The 15,788-nt window shown below is 37.1% G+C and overlaps 2 protein-coding genes across 4 annotated transcripts in view; both read left to right on the top strand.

Annotated features, from left to right (window-relative positions):
• LOC141403880 (G-protein coupled receptor Mth2-like) overlaps positions 1-15,788 on the top strand; it is a 536,210-nt gene that overhangs the window by 272,818 nt on the left and 247,604 nt on the right. The gene's annotated exons all lie outside the window — the stretch shown is intronic.
• Positions 244-7,149, top strand: LOC141403879 (G-protein coupled receptor Mth2-like). Its single transcript, XM_073986942.1, has 7 exons — positions 244-840; positions 5,516-5,681; positions 5,743-5,931; positions 5,991-6,242; positions 6,311-6,458; positions 6,623-6,817; positions 6,895-7,149. The coding sequence occupies exons 1-7, from the start codon at positions 301-303 to the stop codon at positions 6,992-6,994; spliced, it is 1,590 nt and encodes a 529-aa protein (XP_073843043.1). The 5' UTR covers positions 244-300; the 3' UTR covers positions 6,995-7,149.

Here is a 15,788-nt window from a genome sequence, read left to right as displayed (position 1 = left end):
ATTTCGAGTCTCACGCATTTTAAATAGATTTTCCTTTTATATTAAAATAAAAAAAATGATGAAATGAATTGAATCATTTGTTTTTTTTTTTTTTTGTTTTTTTGATTGTGGATATTCTGCTTAGCAATTTACACATAAGTACCGACCTACATACACACGTTCGTTAAAATGCTACCATAAGAAACACTTTGTGGTTTTATCGGTCTTAAGAGAATTCATTTCAGATTATACTCAGTTCCCTTTAGCAGTTTGAAGTAAAAGCTGTTGGTCAGTGGACGTATTTATCTGTAATAAGTAAATATGGACAAAGGTCTTATCGTAGCGGTAGTCAGGTTCACACTGACAATGCTTATCATAACCTGTATAGGCATTTTTCTTATTTCCGCATTAACAGCCCGTGAACACGTAAACGAAATTAAGACTGAAAAATGTAATTTTAGAGATACCGTTGATCTTACGAATCACCTACCCTTCGAAAACGGATCCTATCTCTATGATGACGTAATGATTCCCGAAAATGAAACCGCATTCTACAATTACACCCTAACGTTTCGTTATAAACCACGGCCAGCAGCAAATCACGTAAGAGGTTGTATCTGTGATGAGTCCAAAGGTAGATTTTGTACAAAATTATGCTGTGAGCGAGATGAATTTTTCAATCAAACTTCAAGTCGTTGTGAAAAATTGACGAAAAATATGCCAAACGAAATGGAGATTCTGTTCATGAATGAAACTTTAAAAAAAGCAAATATCTTCGAACACTTTATCATACAAATTGGAAAACCGTGTAAAAACCTTGAAGAAATTTCTAAGAAGGATATTCCTTGGATATTGATGGAGGTGAGCGAATGAATATAAAACATATTTCTGTTGAATGATTAATCAAATGTATGTTGTGAAACTGAGTAGATTATTTTTACTACTCACCGTTAAAAAAATAGAATCACGCGAAAACAACACAAGTGGGAATGTTTCTAACCGCTTGAAATGAACAATACAAGCTGGAAATAAACTTCTTAAAACAATGAGACTTTACCAAGGCCAATTATAACAGAGACAGTCATACTCCCGTTATTACAAATAATTTTTTTGTTATTGGTTGGATTTTTTGAAGATATTTATAACCTCTGATAAACCTAAAGTTGAAAGTGATGTTCATCTAAACCAAACCTTCGTATCTATAACTTTCAACGTGAAGTTTAAACACTTCCCTAAATGTTCACCTCCTCCACTATACATACATATGTATGTTTATTAGGGTAATAACACATTTACAAACTCACATTACTGTATCCTATTTTGACGAGTTTTTCTTTAAGATTAGATAAAGGATAAGATGTAAGGTCATTCAATAAAAAACATCTCTAACAAAATTATTTTAAAACAAATAAGAACAGCGTTAAGTTCGACCTGAGCAAAATTGTTATGCCCTCCACCATGAGTTGTATTGAAATAAAATGGAACAATTAGCTTTCTTTCATTTCTGAAGAACATAGCATTTAAAAAATAAAAAGGTTCAATACCAATGAAACTTCAATGTTTTCTAACCAATCAGAGTCCGAATTACCATGTTACCATTATTCCATTTGGACGATGTGTGAACAATAGGGTTATGACTTTTAGACATTTTTTCTCAAAAATGAGTTCCTGTAGCAAGAATGAATGAACTTTTGCATATTTATAATAATATAATTGTTCCACAAACATTCCAGATGGGACAAGGGAGACTTCTCTCATATCAATGAGTGCGCCCCGATTCATATTAGCTCAATGATAAGAGACCTACTGTTTATTGCCGAGTCCGAACGGCATGTCCTAAGACACCACTTGTAGAGAAGTTTTACATGGCTGAAATAATTAGGAAATGTCGCCAACATTACTGAGGGGTATTTTGCCTGGCCGGGGAGTCGAACCCACGACCTTTAGTGTGCAAGGCGGGTGTGCATACCATTGCAATTATTATTAATGCATATTACGCTAGTAAAAAGTATCAATCGGCTTTGCCGACAGAGATATATCCTCAGCCTATTTGAATTGAAACATTTATCTACGGACAGATCGAATGTATTTAGGCTCTTTTCAGAGATTTGGGGCCCTTTTTGGACATTTGAACTTGCCAACAAAAATGTACTTACTTACTTAGCTGGCCCATTACAGAACATTTGTTCTATAGGCCGAACTAAGAAAAGATCTCCAATTATCTCTATTTGTTGCTTCGCTTTCTGGAATACCGCGCCTTTTCATCTCATTTTCCACTTGTTTGCGCCATCTATTCCTTGGCCTGCCAATTCTGCGTGCACCGCCAAGCGGCCCGTGTTTATACACCTTTTTGGCGGGTTCATCATCGCTCATTCTTATGATATGGCCTAGCCAACGCAATCGCTGCATCTCGATACGTTTAACAATATTGATGTCGTTGTACAGCAGATACAGCTCGTGGTTCATGCGACGTCGATATTCACCTTCAACGCAGATTGGTCCGTAGATCTTTCGAAGAATTTTTCTCTCAAACACACCAAGCACTGCCATGTCTGCTTGCGCAAGTACCCAGGCTTCGGAGCCATACATCAGCACGGGTAGTATCAGTGTTTTGTAGAGCGTTATTTTTGTTTGACGAGATGTGGCTTTGTTTTTAAACTGCTTACTTAAACCAAAGTAGCATCTGTTGGCCAATACAATTCTTCTTTTTATTTCACAACTGATGTCGTTTGTTGTGTTTACGGAGGTGCCGAGGTAGACGAAGTCTTTTACTACCTCAATATTATAGGAACCAACTTCCACAGTCGGTCCGAGCTCAATGGACGCATTGTGCGTCGACACCATCAACTTGGTCTTCTCACCGTTTACTGCCAGACCCACTTTAGCAGATTCTCCTTCTACCTTCATAAAGGTATCAGTTACTTCTTTTACTGATTGGCCTATGATGTCTATATCATCAGCATAAGCAAGTAACATGTGACTATCGGTGTAGATTGTGCCACTTCTTTTGACGTTTGCCTCTCGTATAACCTTTTCCAGCAGGATGTTAAAGAGATCACACGAAAGGCTGTCTCCTTGTCTGAAACCTCTTTTGGTACCAAACTCTTCGGAGAGGTTCCTTCCTATTTTAACTGAGGACCTCGTGTCAGTTAAAGTCATTTTGCAAAGCCGGATGAGCTTTGCGGGGATACCAAATTCAGATATGGACTGGAATACCTTTGAACGTAGTGGGCTGTCGAAGGCTGCTTTATAATCGACAAAAAGGTGGTAGGTGTCGATATGCATCTCTTGGGTCTTCTCCAGGATTTGCCGCAGGGTAAATATCTGGTCAATGGTGGACTTGCCAGTTCTAAAGCCGCATTGGTATGGTCCAATTATCTCGTTGACCATAGGCTTTAGTCGTTCGCACAATATCCCTGACACGATCTTGTAGGCAATAGGGAGTAGACTTATGCCCCTATAGTTAGAGCATACAGTCTTATCTCCCTTCTTGTGGATGGGGCACAGGATACTCAGGTTCCGATCGTCGGGTACTCGTTCTTCCTGCCAGATGGTGGTAACTAGCTGATGACTACACCTTATCAGCGTGTCGCCTCCGGTTTTGAACAGCTCGGCTGGTAAGCCATCGGCTCCTGCTGCCTTATTATTCTTCAGCCGATTTATTGCTGTCTTTACCTCATCTTGGCTGGGCGGTATACATTCAATACCATCTTCTGGGATTGGGACTGTGGTATCTTCGTCGTCTTCGCTGCTATTGGATACCAACAGTTTTGAAAAATGTTCTTTCCATATCCTGAGTACACTATCTGTATCAGTTACCAAATTACCTTGCTGATCTCTACAGGAGGATGTGCCTGTACCAAAGCCATCAGTTTGATGCTTGACTCTTTGGTAGAATTTCCGCACTTCATTCTGGCTCCTGTATATCTCGATTTTTTCACACTCCCGCTTTTCCATCTCTCTCTTTTTCCTGCGGAAAAGACGTTTCTCCTCTCTCCTTTTCTCCCTGTATCTCTCTCGTGCGCTACGCGTTGCTACGGATTGTAAAGTAGCCCTATATGCCGCATTTTTCTCTTCGGTGGCAGCTCGACACTCCTGATCATACCATGGATTCCTTGGTGGAGGCCTCTGGTATCCAAGTATGGATTTTGCTGCTGTTTGCATGGAGTGGGCAATGATTTGCCATTGCGCTGATATGTTATCGGGATGAGGAGTGCTTTGATTAAGCAATTGGGCTAGTTGAGTGGAATATGCTGTGACTATCTGTTGTGATTGCAGCTTACCTATGTCTAACTTTCGTGTTGTGTCTGTTCGTACTTTGTTTGCTACGTTTAACCGGGTGCGTACCTTTGCCACAACTAGGTAGTGGTCCGTGTCTATGTTTGCTCGTCGGAACGAACGCACATCCAACACGCTCGATGAATATCTTCCATCTGTCACAACGTGATCAATTTGATTTCTTGCTTTCTGATCTGGAGACAGCCAGGTGCCCTTATGGATGTCGAGATGTTTAAATCTGGTGCTGCTAACTACCATGTGTTTTGCCGCGGCGAAGTCAGATGTTTCACTGTGAAGACTGAATTTCTCGACAGTTGGGCCAAAGATATTATTCTCCTTTCCAATTTTGGCATTAAAATCGCCTAGAATGATTTTAATGTCATGGGTAGGGCAGCGGTCATAAGTTTCTTCTAAGCGCTCATAAAATATATCTTTGTTCTGTTCTGTTCGTTCGTCCCTTGTCTTCAGTGGGAGCATGAGCGCAAATAAAGCTGATGTTGACGAATTTTGGTTTTATTCGAATTGTAGCAAGCAAGCTGGAGACCAGGTGTTTTAATCTTCGACCAACTACAAATCCGCAACCAAACTCATGCTTTATGTCATGGCATCTATAATACAGTGCCTCATCTTTAGGTGTTCCCATTCCATCTTATTTCCTGTATGACAGTAATATCGGCCTTGTTCTTTTCAAGTACATCTACCAATGCGTAAACTGCACCTTCTCTATAAAAAGTGCGAACATTCCAGTTGCAGATTCGCAGATCATGGTCCTTAAAACGTTTGCGGGGGTCGTCACCTTTTGAGGGATTTGTTTTTCTTTTCTTTTTTTTCATAGTAGGCTGCTTTTTCTAGGGAAGGGTTACTAACCCGGCGCCCAAACCCAAGTTTTTAACGTTCATCTGGTTGAACGCGCGGCACATGTTAGCTCAGTACCTTTAACGGGTGTTAAAGGCAGCTCCACAGGTGACACCACGGGGAGGTCAGTTTCAACTTGAGATGAGAGAGGGACCAAGATAAATCCTGGACTTTGCCATGTTAAAGCCGGTCAGGACCGTTCCTTGGTATCTCTCATCCCCAACGTCACCCATTTTTAGAGTGACATGCCCTTGTTAAAATAATGGTTTAGTAGGGTGCTTTTTAAGTAGATACGACTACCAAAAAGTACTATAAAATAGTACTAAAACAATTATTTGGTAATGGTTTTTTTGCTGGGTATTATGCCTTAAATTACTTTATATAACATACTCATTTTTAACAGGATGGTTATTTGTTAATCGAAAGTCATAACCGTACAGTTCCACTGGATACCCTGAACTATTGCATCTCACCACAATACAACAATGAAAGCCACAATCAGCAATTGACAGTCATGAGTTGTCCGATCAAAAATGAAGCAAGTCGTTCAATGGTCTTGAACTCATACGGTAAGAATATATTCACATTTCCGAGTAAGCAGATTTAACAATTTCAACCCTTCTATTTTAGCCATGACTGTATCTGTTGTATTTTTTGGCCTCACTATAATTTGTTACTTAGTTGTAGACAAGCTACGCAACACTTTGACCGGCAAATTACTGACCTGCTATATGATTGCCCTGGCTGTAGGATATTCAACTATTGCATACATTAACATAGCACGGGAAATGCTACCTGTGATTCCGTGTCGAGTAGTTGGTAAATGTGGTAATGATCTGTTTAAAAAATTGTTACATGGTGACGCTATTTCTTTGCAGGTTTTTCGGGATACTACTTTTTTATGTCCGCCTACCTATGGTTGGGTGTCATGTGCTTTATAATGTATAAATCTGTTAAAAAGCCTTATACTGTGAATGGCTCGACAACCTGGACTCGTTTTATAAAGTATTCTACTTTCGTGTGGGGAACTGCAGGAATATTTACATTGATATTAATGTGGGCCCAATTATCCAATGTTGTACCGGAAATGTATAAACCGGATATTGGTTCCGATTCGTGTTGGTTGAACAGTAAGTATGCGCTTCATTCCAATTCGATTTCCTTGTAATAATGAGAATCTCTTTTGCTTTTATTTTAGCCCGTAAATGGATAGCAGCATTCTATTTTCATATACCGAATGGTCTAATTATGATATTCAATATTTTTGCTTTTGTCCAAGTGACAATGGAGATTTCTAAAGCAAAGCGAAATGTATTAACAATCTACGAGAGGAATAGAAAAGAATAGTAAGTACATAAATCAAAATTCAATTGCAAATATTAGGAAACACCGTATTTATTTTATCGAATGAAAATTATAAGTTCATCGGGAAATTTTTACTCTCTTGTACAGAGGTTAAGCCAATATTTCAAGAGAATCAATATATCACATTTCTTTCTACTTCTTACAGTGTTTTAACGATTCTACGCCTATTTCTTTTTATGGGTGTATCGTGGATTTTGGACATTATATCGTATTTATGTCGTGAATACCAATCTCTGGCCTTTTTCTTTGATGTAACGGATTTTTTCAATGCCTCGCAGGGGGTTTTTATATTTATCCTATTTGTATGTCGACGTGAGGTATTAAATGCAATTGCAGAACAGTGAGTTAAACTTTTTGAGAATTTTTAATCAATATAATACCCATACGTATGTATTTATCTGCATTTATTTATTTTAGATTTAACATTCGCAACCGGAGAACCTCTAAGAGAGAAAATCAAATATACCTAGCCACTACAGCAATACCGTCTCCAACATGTGTCACTTCTCACGACTAATAAAAATTTAACAAATCGTCACTGCACAATGGTGGGGCAAAATTTTAAGAACCCAAGGAATTTAGACAATATTAAAACACTCGTTTTGCATATTAAATAGTTTTGTCATATTAAATATTTTTGCAACATTCACAATAAATAAAATCATTAAAAACTACATGTAAATGTTAATTTATTGATGTCACAATAAGAGGTGTTGAGTTCACCAGCGAACTAGTTCAATTGAACGATTCATTGAAAGGAACGAATGAACCATATAAGTCGATATACATACATTAGGTCTGCACGATAACCCAAAAGTTTGTACAAATTTGCACAAACTTTTACAAAATGCTGTTCGATAACAAACTTGTAAAGTAAAAAAGAGCGAATTTGGAGACAATTGTGAGAGAATTTTGGAGAGTTTTGTAGAGTTTTGTCTACATGTTTTTGCAAGGAAAATTTTTCTTGTAAGAATTTGCAAGTTTGATCAGCTGATTTAAATTCGAATGTTTTGTGGCGGACTTCTTGGCAAAAACATAAACAAACGTTTGTTTATTAAAATAAATAGAAATAATAAAGGAAAAAAATTAACAAATTATGGAAAACGATAACGTAAGTAAAATAAGTTATTTTATAGTATGTGGTGACTATTTTTTAAGGTATTCGGGTATGTGATGAAAACCGAATCGACTCGATTTGCAGAATCGAAATGGTATATAATCGGAGTGCTGTTGATGATATATATAGTTTTGCTTCGCAAACGCCCGTTATTCGAATAATATTTTTAAAATCCATTTTCAATTTCATTAAAATATTCATCAAAATTGGAGATATACGATTTCGATTTATGGCAAAACGAGTCGAATCGTCTTCCATCACATACCTGATTAAATCCCAGCAAAAAGCGGTGCATACAAGGAGTGGGAGATATACAATGTCGACGGCCAGGTATTCCCAACGATATCAATAAATATGTATGCCAAACATCGCACTGCGTTCCATTTTCCTCTTATTGCTCATATTTTTATACCCTCTACCATATGGAGGGTATAATTAAATTTGTCATTCCGTTTGTAACACATCGAAATATTCGTCGGAGGCCCTATAAAGTATATATATTATTGATCAGCATAAAATTCTATGTTGATTTGACCATGTCCGTATGTCCGTCCGTCTGTCTGTCTGTTGAAATCAAGATACAGCTCGCAATTTTAAAGATAGAGAGTCAAAATTTGGTACAGAAGTTTTTATTACTTGCAGGATGGTTGGTATTGAAAATGGGATATATCGGTCCACGCTTTGATATAGCCTCCATAGAACGGTACCTCCCGATTTTCGGTATTTTTAAGGTTTTAGCTTCATTATCCTACCAAAATGGCTGAAATTTGGTACGTAGTCTTCTTTAGGGGTATAAAACTTTCCCCAAGAATTTTGTCGGTATCGGTCCACACCTTCATATAGCCCCCATAGAACGGTACCTCCCGATTTTCGGTATTTTTAAGGTTTTAGCTTCATTATACTACCAAAATGGCTGAAATTTGGTACGAAGTCTTCTTTAGGGGTACAAAACTTTCCCCCAGAGTTTTGTCGGTATCGGTCCACACCGTCATATAGCCCCCATATAACGGTACCTCCCGATTTTCGGTATTTAGAAGGTTTTAGCTTCATTATCCTACCAAAATGGCTAAAATTTGGTACGTAGTCTTCTTTAGGGATACAAAACTTTCCCCCAGAGTTTTGTCGGTATCGGTCCACACCTTCATATAGCCCCCATAGAACGGTACCTCCCGATTTCCGGCATTTTAAAGGTTTTAGCTTCATTATCACACAGAAATGGCTGAAATTTGGTACTTAGTCTACGTTGGTGGTATAAAACTTCCCCCCAGAACTTTGTCGGTATCGGTCCAAGCCTTCATATAGCCCCCATAGCACGGTACCTCCCGATTTTCGGTATTTTGAACGTTGTGGCCTCAATATTCCACCGAAATGGCTGAAATTTAAATTTGTCGGTATAGGTTCACGCCTTCATATAGTCCCCATGGAAAGGTACCTCCCACACCTTCATATAGCCCCCATATAACGGTACCTCCCGATCTTCGGTATTTTGAAGGTTTTAGCTTCATTGTCCTACCAAAATGGCTGAAATTTGGTACGTAGTCTTCTTTAGGGATATAAAACTTTCCCCCAGAGTTTTGTCGGTATCGGTCCACACCTTCATATAGCCCCCGTAGAACGGTACCTCCCGATTTCCGGCATTTTAAAGGTTTTAGCTTCATTATCACACAGAAATGGCTGAAATTTGGTACTTAGTCTACGTTGGTGGTATAAAACTTCCCCCCAGAACGTTGTCGGTATCGGTCCAAGCCTTCATATAGCCCCCACAGCACGGTACCTCCCGATTTTCGGTATTTTGAACGTTGTGGCCTCAATATTCCGCCTCAAACCCCCCTTTAAATTTGTCGGTATTAGTAGAGCTAAAAATATGAGACACGTGTATCGGCGTTTTTATACCCTCCACCATAGTATGGAGGGTATATTAAGTTTGTCATTCTGTTTGTAACACATCGAACTAATCATTTGCGACCCTATAAAGTATATATATTCTTGATCAGGATAAAATTCTAAGACGATCTAGCCATGTCCGTCTGTCCGTCTGTTGTAATCACTCTAGCGTCCGTAATAATTGAGATAGAGTGCTGAAATTTTGCACGCGAGGGTTTTTTTCCATAGGCAGGTCAAGTTCGAAGATGGGCTATATCGGTCCACTCTTTGGTATAGCCCCCATATAACGGTACCTCCGAATTTGAGGTGTTTTGACGTTCTTCGCCACATTTGTAGACCGAATTAGCTATAATTTGGCACTTAGGGTTCCTAGTGATCAACAAACTTATATACCAAAGGATATGGGCATAGGTCCATGTTTTGGTATAGTCCCCATATAACGGTACCTCCCGATTTTCGGTATTTTGAGAATTTTAGCCACAATTTTTAACCGAACTATCTGCAATTTGACATTTGAGGTTCTCAGTGATCATGAAACATCTCCACGAAACATCGTCAATATAGGTCAATTTTTTGGTATAGCCCCCATATATCGGTACCTCCCGATTTTCGGTATTTTGATAATTTTAGCTACAATTTTTAACCGAACTAGCTGTAATTTGCCATTTAAGGTTATAAGTGGTTATGAAACATCTCCACCAAACATCGTCAACATAGGTCCATGTTTTGTTATAGCCCCCATATAACGGTACCTCCCGATTTTCGGTATTTTGAGAATTTTAGCCACAATTTGTAACCGAACTATCTGCAATTTGTCATTTGAGGTTGTCAGTGGTCATGAAACATCTCCACCAAACATCGTCAACATAGGTCCATGTTTTGGTATAGCCCCCATATAACGGTATCTCCCGATTTTCGGTATATTGAGCATTTTAGTTAAAATTTTTAACCGAACTAGCTGTAATTTGCCATTTGAGGTTCTCAGTGGTCATGAAACATCCCCACCGAACATCGTCAACATAGGTCCATGTTTTGGTATTGCCCCCATATAACGGTATCTCCCAATTTTCGGTATTTTGAGAATTTTAACTACAGTTTTCAACCGAGATATCTGTAATTTGACACTTGAAGTTCTCAGTGGTCATACAACATCTCCAACAAAGCATCGTCAACATAGGTCCATGTTTTGGTATAGCCCCCATATAACGGTACCTCCCGATTTTCGGTATTTTAAGAATTTTAGCCACAATTTGTATCCGAACTATCTGCAATTTGCCATATGAGGTTCTCAGTGGTCATGAAATATCTCCAACAAGCATCGTCAACATAGGTCCATGTTTTGGTATAGCCCCCATATAACGGTACCTCCCGATTTTCGGCATTTTGAGAATTTTTGCCAAAATTTGTAACCGAACTATCTGCAATTTGCCATTTGAAGTTCTCAGTGGTCATGAAACATCCCCACCGAACATCGTCAACACAGGTCCATGTTTTGGTATAGCCCCCATACAACGGTACCTCCCAATTTTCGGTATTTTGAGAATTTTAGCTACAGTTTTTAACCGAAATATCTGTAATTTGACATTTGAAGTTCTCAGTGGTCATAAAACATCTCCAACAAAGCATCGTCAAGATAGGTCCATTTTTTGCTATAGGCCCCATATTTTCGGTATTTTGATAATTTTAGCTGCAATTTTTAACCGAAATAGCTGTAATGATCGGTATTTTGCGAATTTTAGCTACAATTTTGTCTATTCAAAAATAATCGTCAATAAAGGTCCATGTTTTGGTATATCCCCCCATATAACCTCCCGATTTTCGGGAATTTTCAGTGGTCACGAAATTTCTTCACTAAAATTCGTAAACATGGGTCCATTTTTGAGGGTCTACATTGTTTTGATAAAACTACCCTCAATTTGACTCTTGAAGTTCCCTGCAGCTATAAAACATTTCCGCCAAAAAATTTAAAGATAGGTTGACTCTTTGATTTAGCCCCGTAGGTGGTACCTTTCACCTACCTTTCTTGGGGAAGAAAGGCCTTGGTGAGTATATTATGAACCCCGAAGGACAGATCCGCCGTGAGTCGAACTTCCGCGTTATGGCGTGATGAAATTTTTGTTAGAGACCCTGTGGGCCATCAGGAATTAGCGTTATATCTTTGTTCACTGTTGCTTAAGTGCTCTACAAAAACAACAAACAAAGATATAATGTTAATTCATGATGGCTTACAGGGTCTCTTGCAAAAACTTAATCACGTGATAACGCGGAAGTTCGACTCACGGTGCATCTGTCCTTCGGGGTTTTTAATATACACACACCAAGGGCTTTCATCTCCAAAAGGAATTTTCTCTGCCCCAACATTTGTGTTCACAGTGTAATTTAAGCAATAGTGGGAGGCAGTAGGAGTCTATCCATTGTCGAAAAGTTGTTCCACCTAAAATTGTGAAAGGACCCTAATTATTCCATTCTAATTAAGACTATTTTATGGTGGAGGGTATAAAAAGTTCGGCCCGGCCGAACTTAACGACTTTTTACTTGTTAAAGTTTACGTCGGAAAGTAACCAAAATAGGCGGGACAAGTTCCGCCCATTTTTAAATTCTTCGAAATATTCGAGTTTAGATATCTTGGAATCCTTGCATTTCAGGAAATATTTTTGTTAAAAATTTTAACCCTCATGCGGTTCATCAAAGGGGTCTTTTTTGTCCTTTTTTCGAAAATCGTTCAAAAACTCATTAAAAATGTGATCGTATTAAATCCGAATATTCTACAAAATTGTGCGCCATAACATTTTACTATAGGTCTCAGAATACACCAAATCTGTAACTCTTGTCTAATCGCCAGGAATCTCTAAAAATGAAAAACACGTTTTAGGGTTAAAGTCGGACTTCATCTGAGTTTATTCAAAATTGTCCCACAAAACATCATTTTAGAGAGATGATGTCAGAGACAAAAATATTCTTCGTCAAAATTCACCATAGGTCACCAAAGAAATGAAATGTCTATTTACATTCTATAGCATGAAAATATCAGTATCAATTTTGCTGAAAAAAACATGAAAATATTTCCCATTTTTTTTGATGAAAAATTTTTCCTTCTTTTTTCTAGTTGATACATAGAAGTAATATAAAAATTGGTCATAGATGAAAAGTGTCAAAGGATGAAAAATTCTACACAAAATTTCACTATGAGTTTCAAAATAAACCATAAATCTATGTACACTATTTCCTTAAAAAAATTAGATTACAAATTTATATATATTAGAATGAAATTATATGTTTTAATGTTGGACTGTTAATTTTACATAATTCCATACTGGATCAAAATCTAGCAAAATCCTTTACTTTTTGGGAATATTGCTAAAGAAAGAAATGTTGCAAATGAAATTTCATTATGAGTCTCTGAATAAAAGAAATCTGTAACCATAACATATAACATTCTTAGCAGCACTTGGTTTCTTTGGTGACCTATGGTGAATTTTGACGAAGAATATTTTTGTCTCCGACATCATCTCTCTAAAATTATGTTTTGTGGGACAATTTTGAATAAACTCAGATGAAGTCCGACTTTAACCCTAAAACGTGTTTTTCATTTTTAGAGATTCCTGGCGATTAGACAAGAGTTACAGATTTGGTTTTTTCTAAGATTCGGATTTAATACGATCACATTTTTAATGAGTTTTTGAACGATTTTCGAAAAAAGGACAAAAAAGACCCCTTTGATGAACCGCATGAGGGTTAAAATTTTTAACAAAAATATTTCCCACACCCTCCTAAGTAAAGTTGCCAAAGACACTGTATACCTGAAATGCAAACATTCCAAGATATCTAAACTCGAATATTTCGAAGAATTTAAAAATGGGCGGAGCTTGTCCCGCCTATTTTGGTTACTTTCCGACGTAAACTTTAAAAACGCCGATACACGTGTCTCATATTTTTAGCTCTACTTTCATAATGTGCTCGGGTTTTCCCATCATTTTGAAAAAAATTGAATTTTGTTGCACAGTGTTATTTGCCTTTTTGTTTTGGGAAGTTTAAAAGTGAGTAAATTTTAAAAACTGATATCAGTCATCACGGTGCTCTTGAAACAATTTTAAATGGAAGGTGCTAACACCTCGGAAGTTTTTGCGGATTCTGAAACTACAAAGTTCATAGATGAGAACAATCAAAAAACAAAAAAAAAAAACGCCGGAGCGCTTTTTAAATAAATCGCGATTTAAGTTGAAATTTTTAGGGGTTGTCTAGGTTTTCGCGATTTTGCTTAGAAACCGCATTTCCTTTCAAAATGGGACTAAAACAAATATTGTAGCTATGAAAATTCTCTACAAGATCGACCTTAATGGTATTTTCGTAGTTTTTACCATTTTTGAGATATAGAAGTTCAACTTGGGACAATGCACTGACTGTATCGCCCCCTTATAAAACAATGTCATGTAGGGTGCGCCTTAACTAACTTTTGATGAAAACCGCTTACACAGGGAAAGTTTTTGTGAATTCTGAATCAGCAGTGTTCATAGATGAGAAAAATCCAAAAACAAGAAAAAATCGCTGTAGGGATTTTTAAATAAATCGCGGTCAAAATTCACATTTTTAGGTGTTTTTTAGGTTTTTACGATTTTGCTTGAAAACCGCAAGTCCAATCGAAATGGAGCTAAAGAAAATGTTGTAGCTGTCAAAATTCTCTAGAGGATTGACGTTTATCATTTGTTCCCAGCTTGTACCATTTTTGAGCTAAGGAAGCTCAGTTTAAATTTTTATTTATTTTTTTTTTGTTAGGGTTTCGCGAATTTGCTTGAATACGGTAAGTCGTATCGACATGTGACCTGAGAAAATCTTAAAGCTGTGAAAATTCTCTACAGGACTGGCTTAAGTGACTTATCCTTAGTTGTAACATTTTTTTAGATATATAAGTTTAAGTTGGGAGTTTGCAGTCATGACATTGTTTTATAAGGGGGCGATACAGAATTGAATTGAATTTGAATTGTCCCAATTTGAACTTCTATATCTCAAAAACGGTAAAACCGACGAGAATATCATAAAGGTCAATCTTGTAGAGAATTTTCATATCTACAACATTTTTTGTTAGTCCCATTTTGATAGGAAATGTGGTTTCTAAGCAAAATCGCGAAAACCAAAACAACCCCTAAAAATGTCAACTTAAATCGCGATTTATTTAAAAAGCGCTCCGGCGATTTTTTTTGTTTTTTGATTGTTCTCATCTATAAACATTGTAGTTTCAGAATCCGCAAAAATTTCCGAGGTGTACGCACCTTCCATTTAAAATTGTTTCAAGAGCACCGTGTCATACGTGCTTCATTGGGGGAGTGGCGGGTCTAGGAGAGGGGAATGATCGAAGGTGCAAGATTCAGATATTTAGGAAATAATGGAAATTTCTTGACATTTAAGTTTTGGATTTAATAAAATTCAGTGTCTAGAGTGCAGTGTTATCGTTTATTAGCAAATGTCCGAAGTCTGGGTCTCTAAAAACATATAAGCATAGGGATCGTATACTTATCAGAGTGAGTACTACTGATCTATTGACGATCGTTGGAAATTCGGGATTCTATAAAGGCAAAATGTTGTAGAAAGCCCGTCAGATGATAATTTGCCGCACACATTTTGTATAGACATTTCCGGGAAGAGCACAGGCAAAAAACAGAAAAGGTTTTAATATAATAATAATATATAATATATATAATATAATATATAATATATATAATAATATATAATAATAATATATAATATATATATATATATATATATATTATATATTATATATTATTATATATTATATATATATTATATATTATTATTATATTAAAACCTTTTCTGTTTTTTGCCTGTGCTCTTCCCGGAAATGTCTATACAAAATGTGTGCGGCAAATTATCATCTGACGGGCTTTCTACAACATTTTGCCTTTATAGAATCCCGAATTTCCAACGATCGTCAATAGATCAGTAGTACTCACTCTGATAAGTATACGATCCCTATGCTTATATGTTTTTAGAGACCCAGACTTCGGACATTTGCTAATAAACGATAACACTGCACTCTAGACACTGAATTTTATTAAATCCAAAACTTAAATGTCAAGAAATTTCCATTATTTCCTAAATATCTGAATCTTGCACCTTCGATCATTCCCCTCTCCTAGACCCGCCACTCCCCCAATGAAGCACGTATGACACGGTGCTCTTGAAACAATTTTAAATGGAAGGTGCGTACACCTCGGAAATTTTTGCGGATTCTGAAACTACAATGTTTATAGATGAGAACAATCAAAAAACAAAAAAAAAAAATCGCCGGAGCGCT

The sequence above is a fragment of the Musca autumnalis genome, unplaced genomic scaffold (genome assembly GCF_047663935.1).
Source record: "Musca autumnalis isolate F117 unplaced genomic scaffold, ASM4766393v1 scaffold_4, whole genome shotgun sequence".
Taxonomy (NCBI): domain Eukaryota; kingdom Metazoa; phylum Arthropoda; class Insecta; order Diptera; family Muscidae; genus Musca; species Musca autumnalis.
This window is presented reverse-complemented; position numbering and strand designations above follow the sequence as displayed.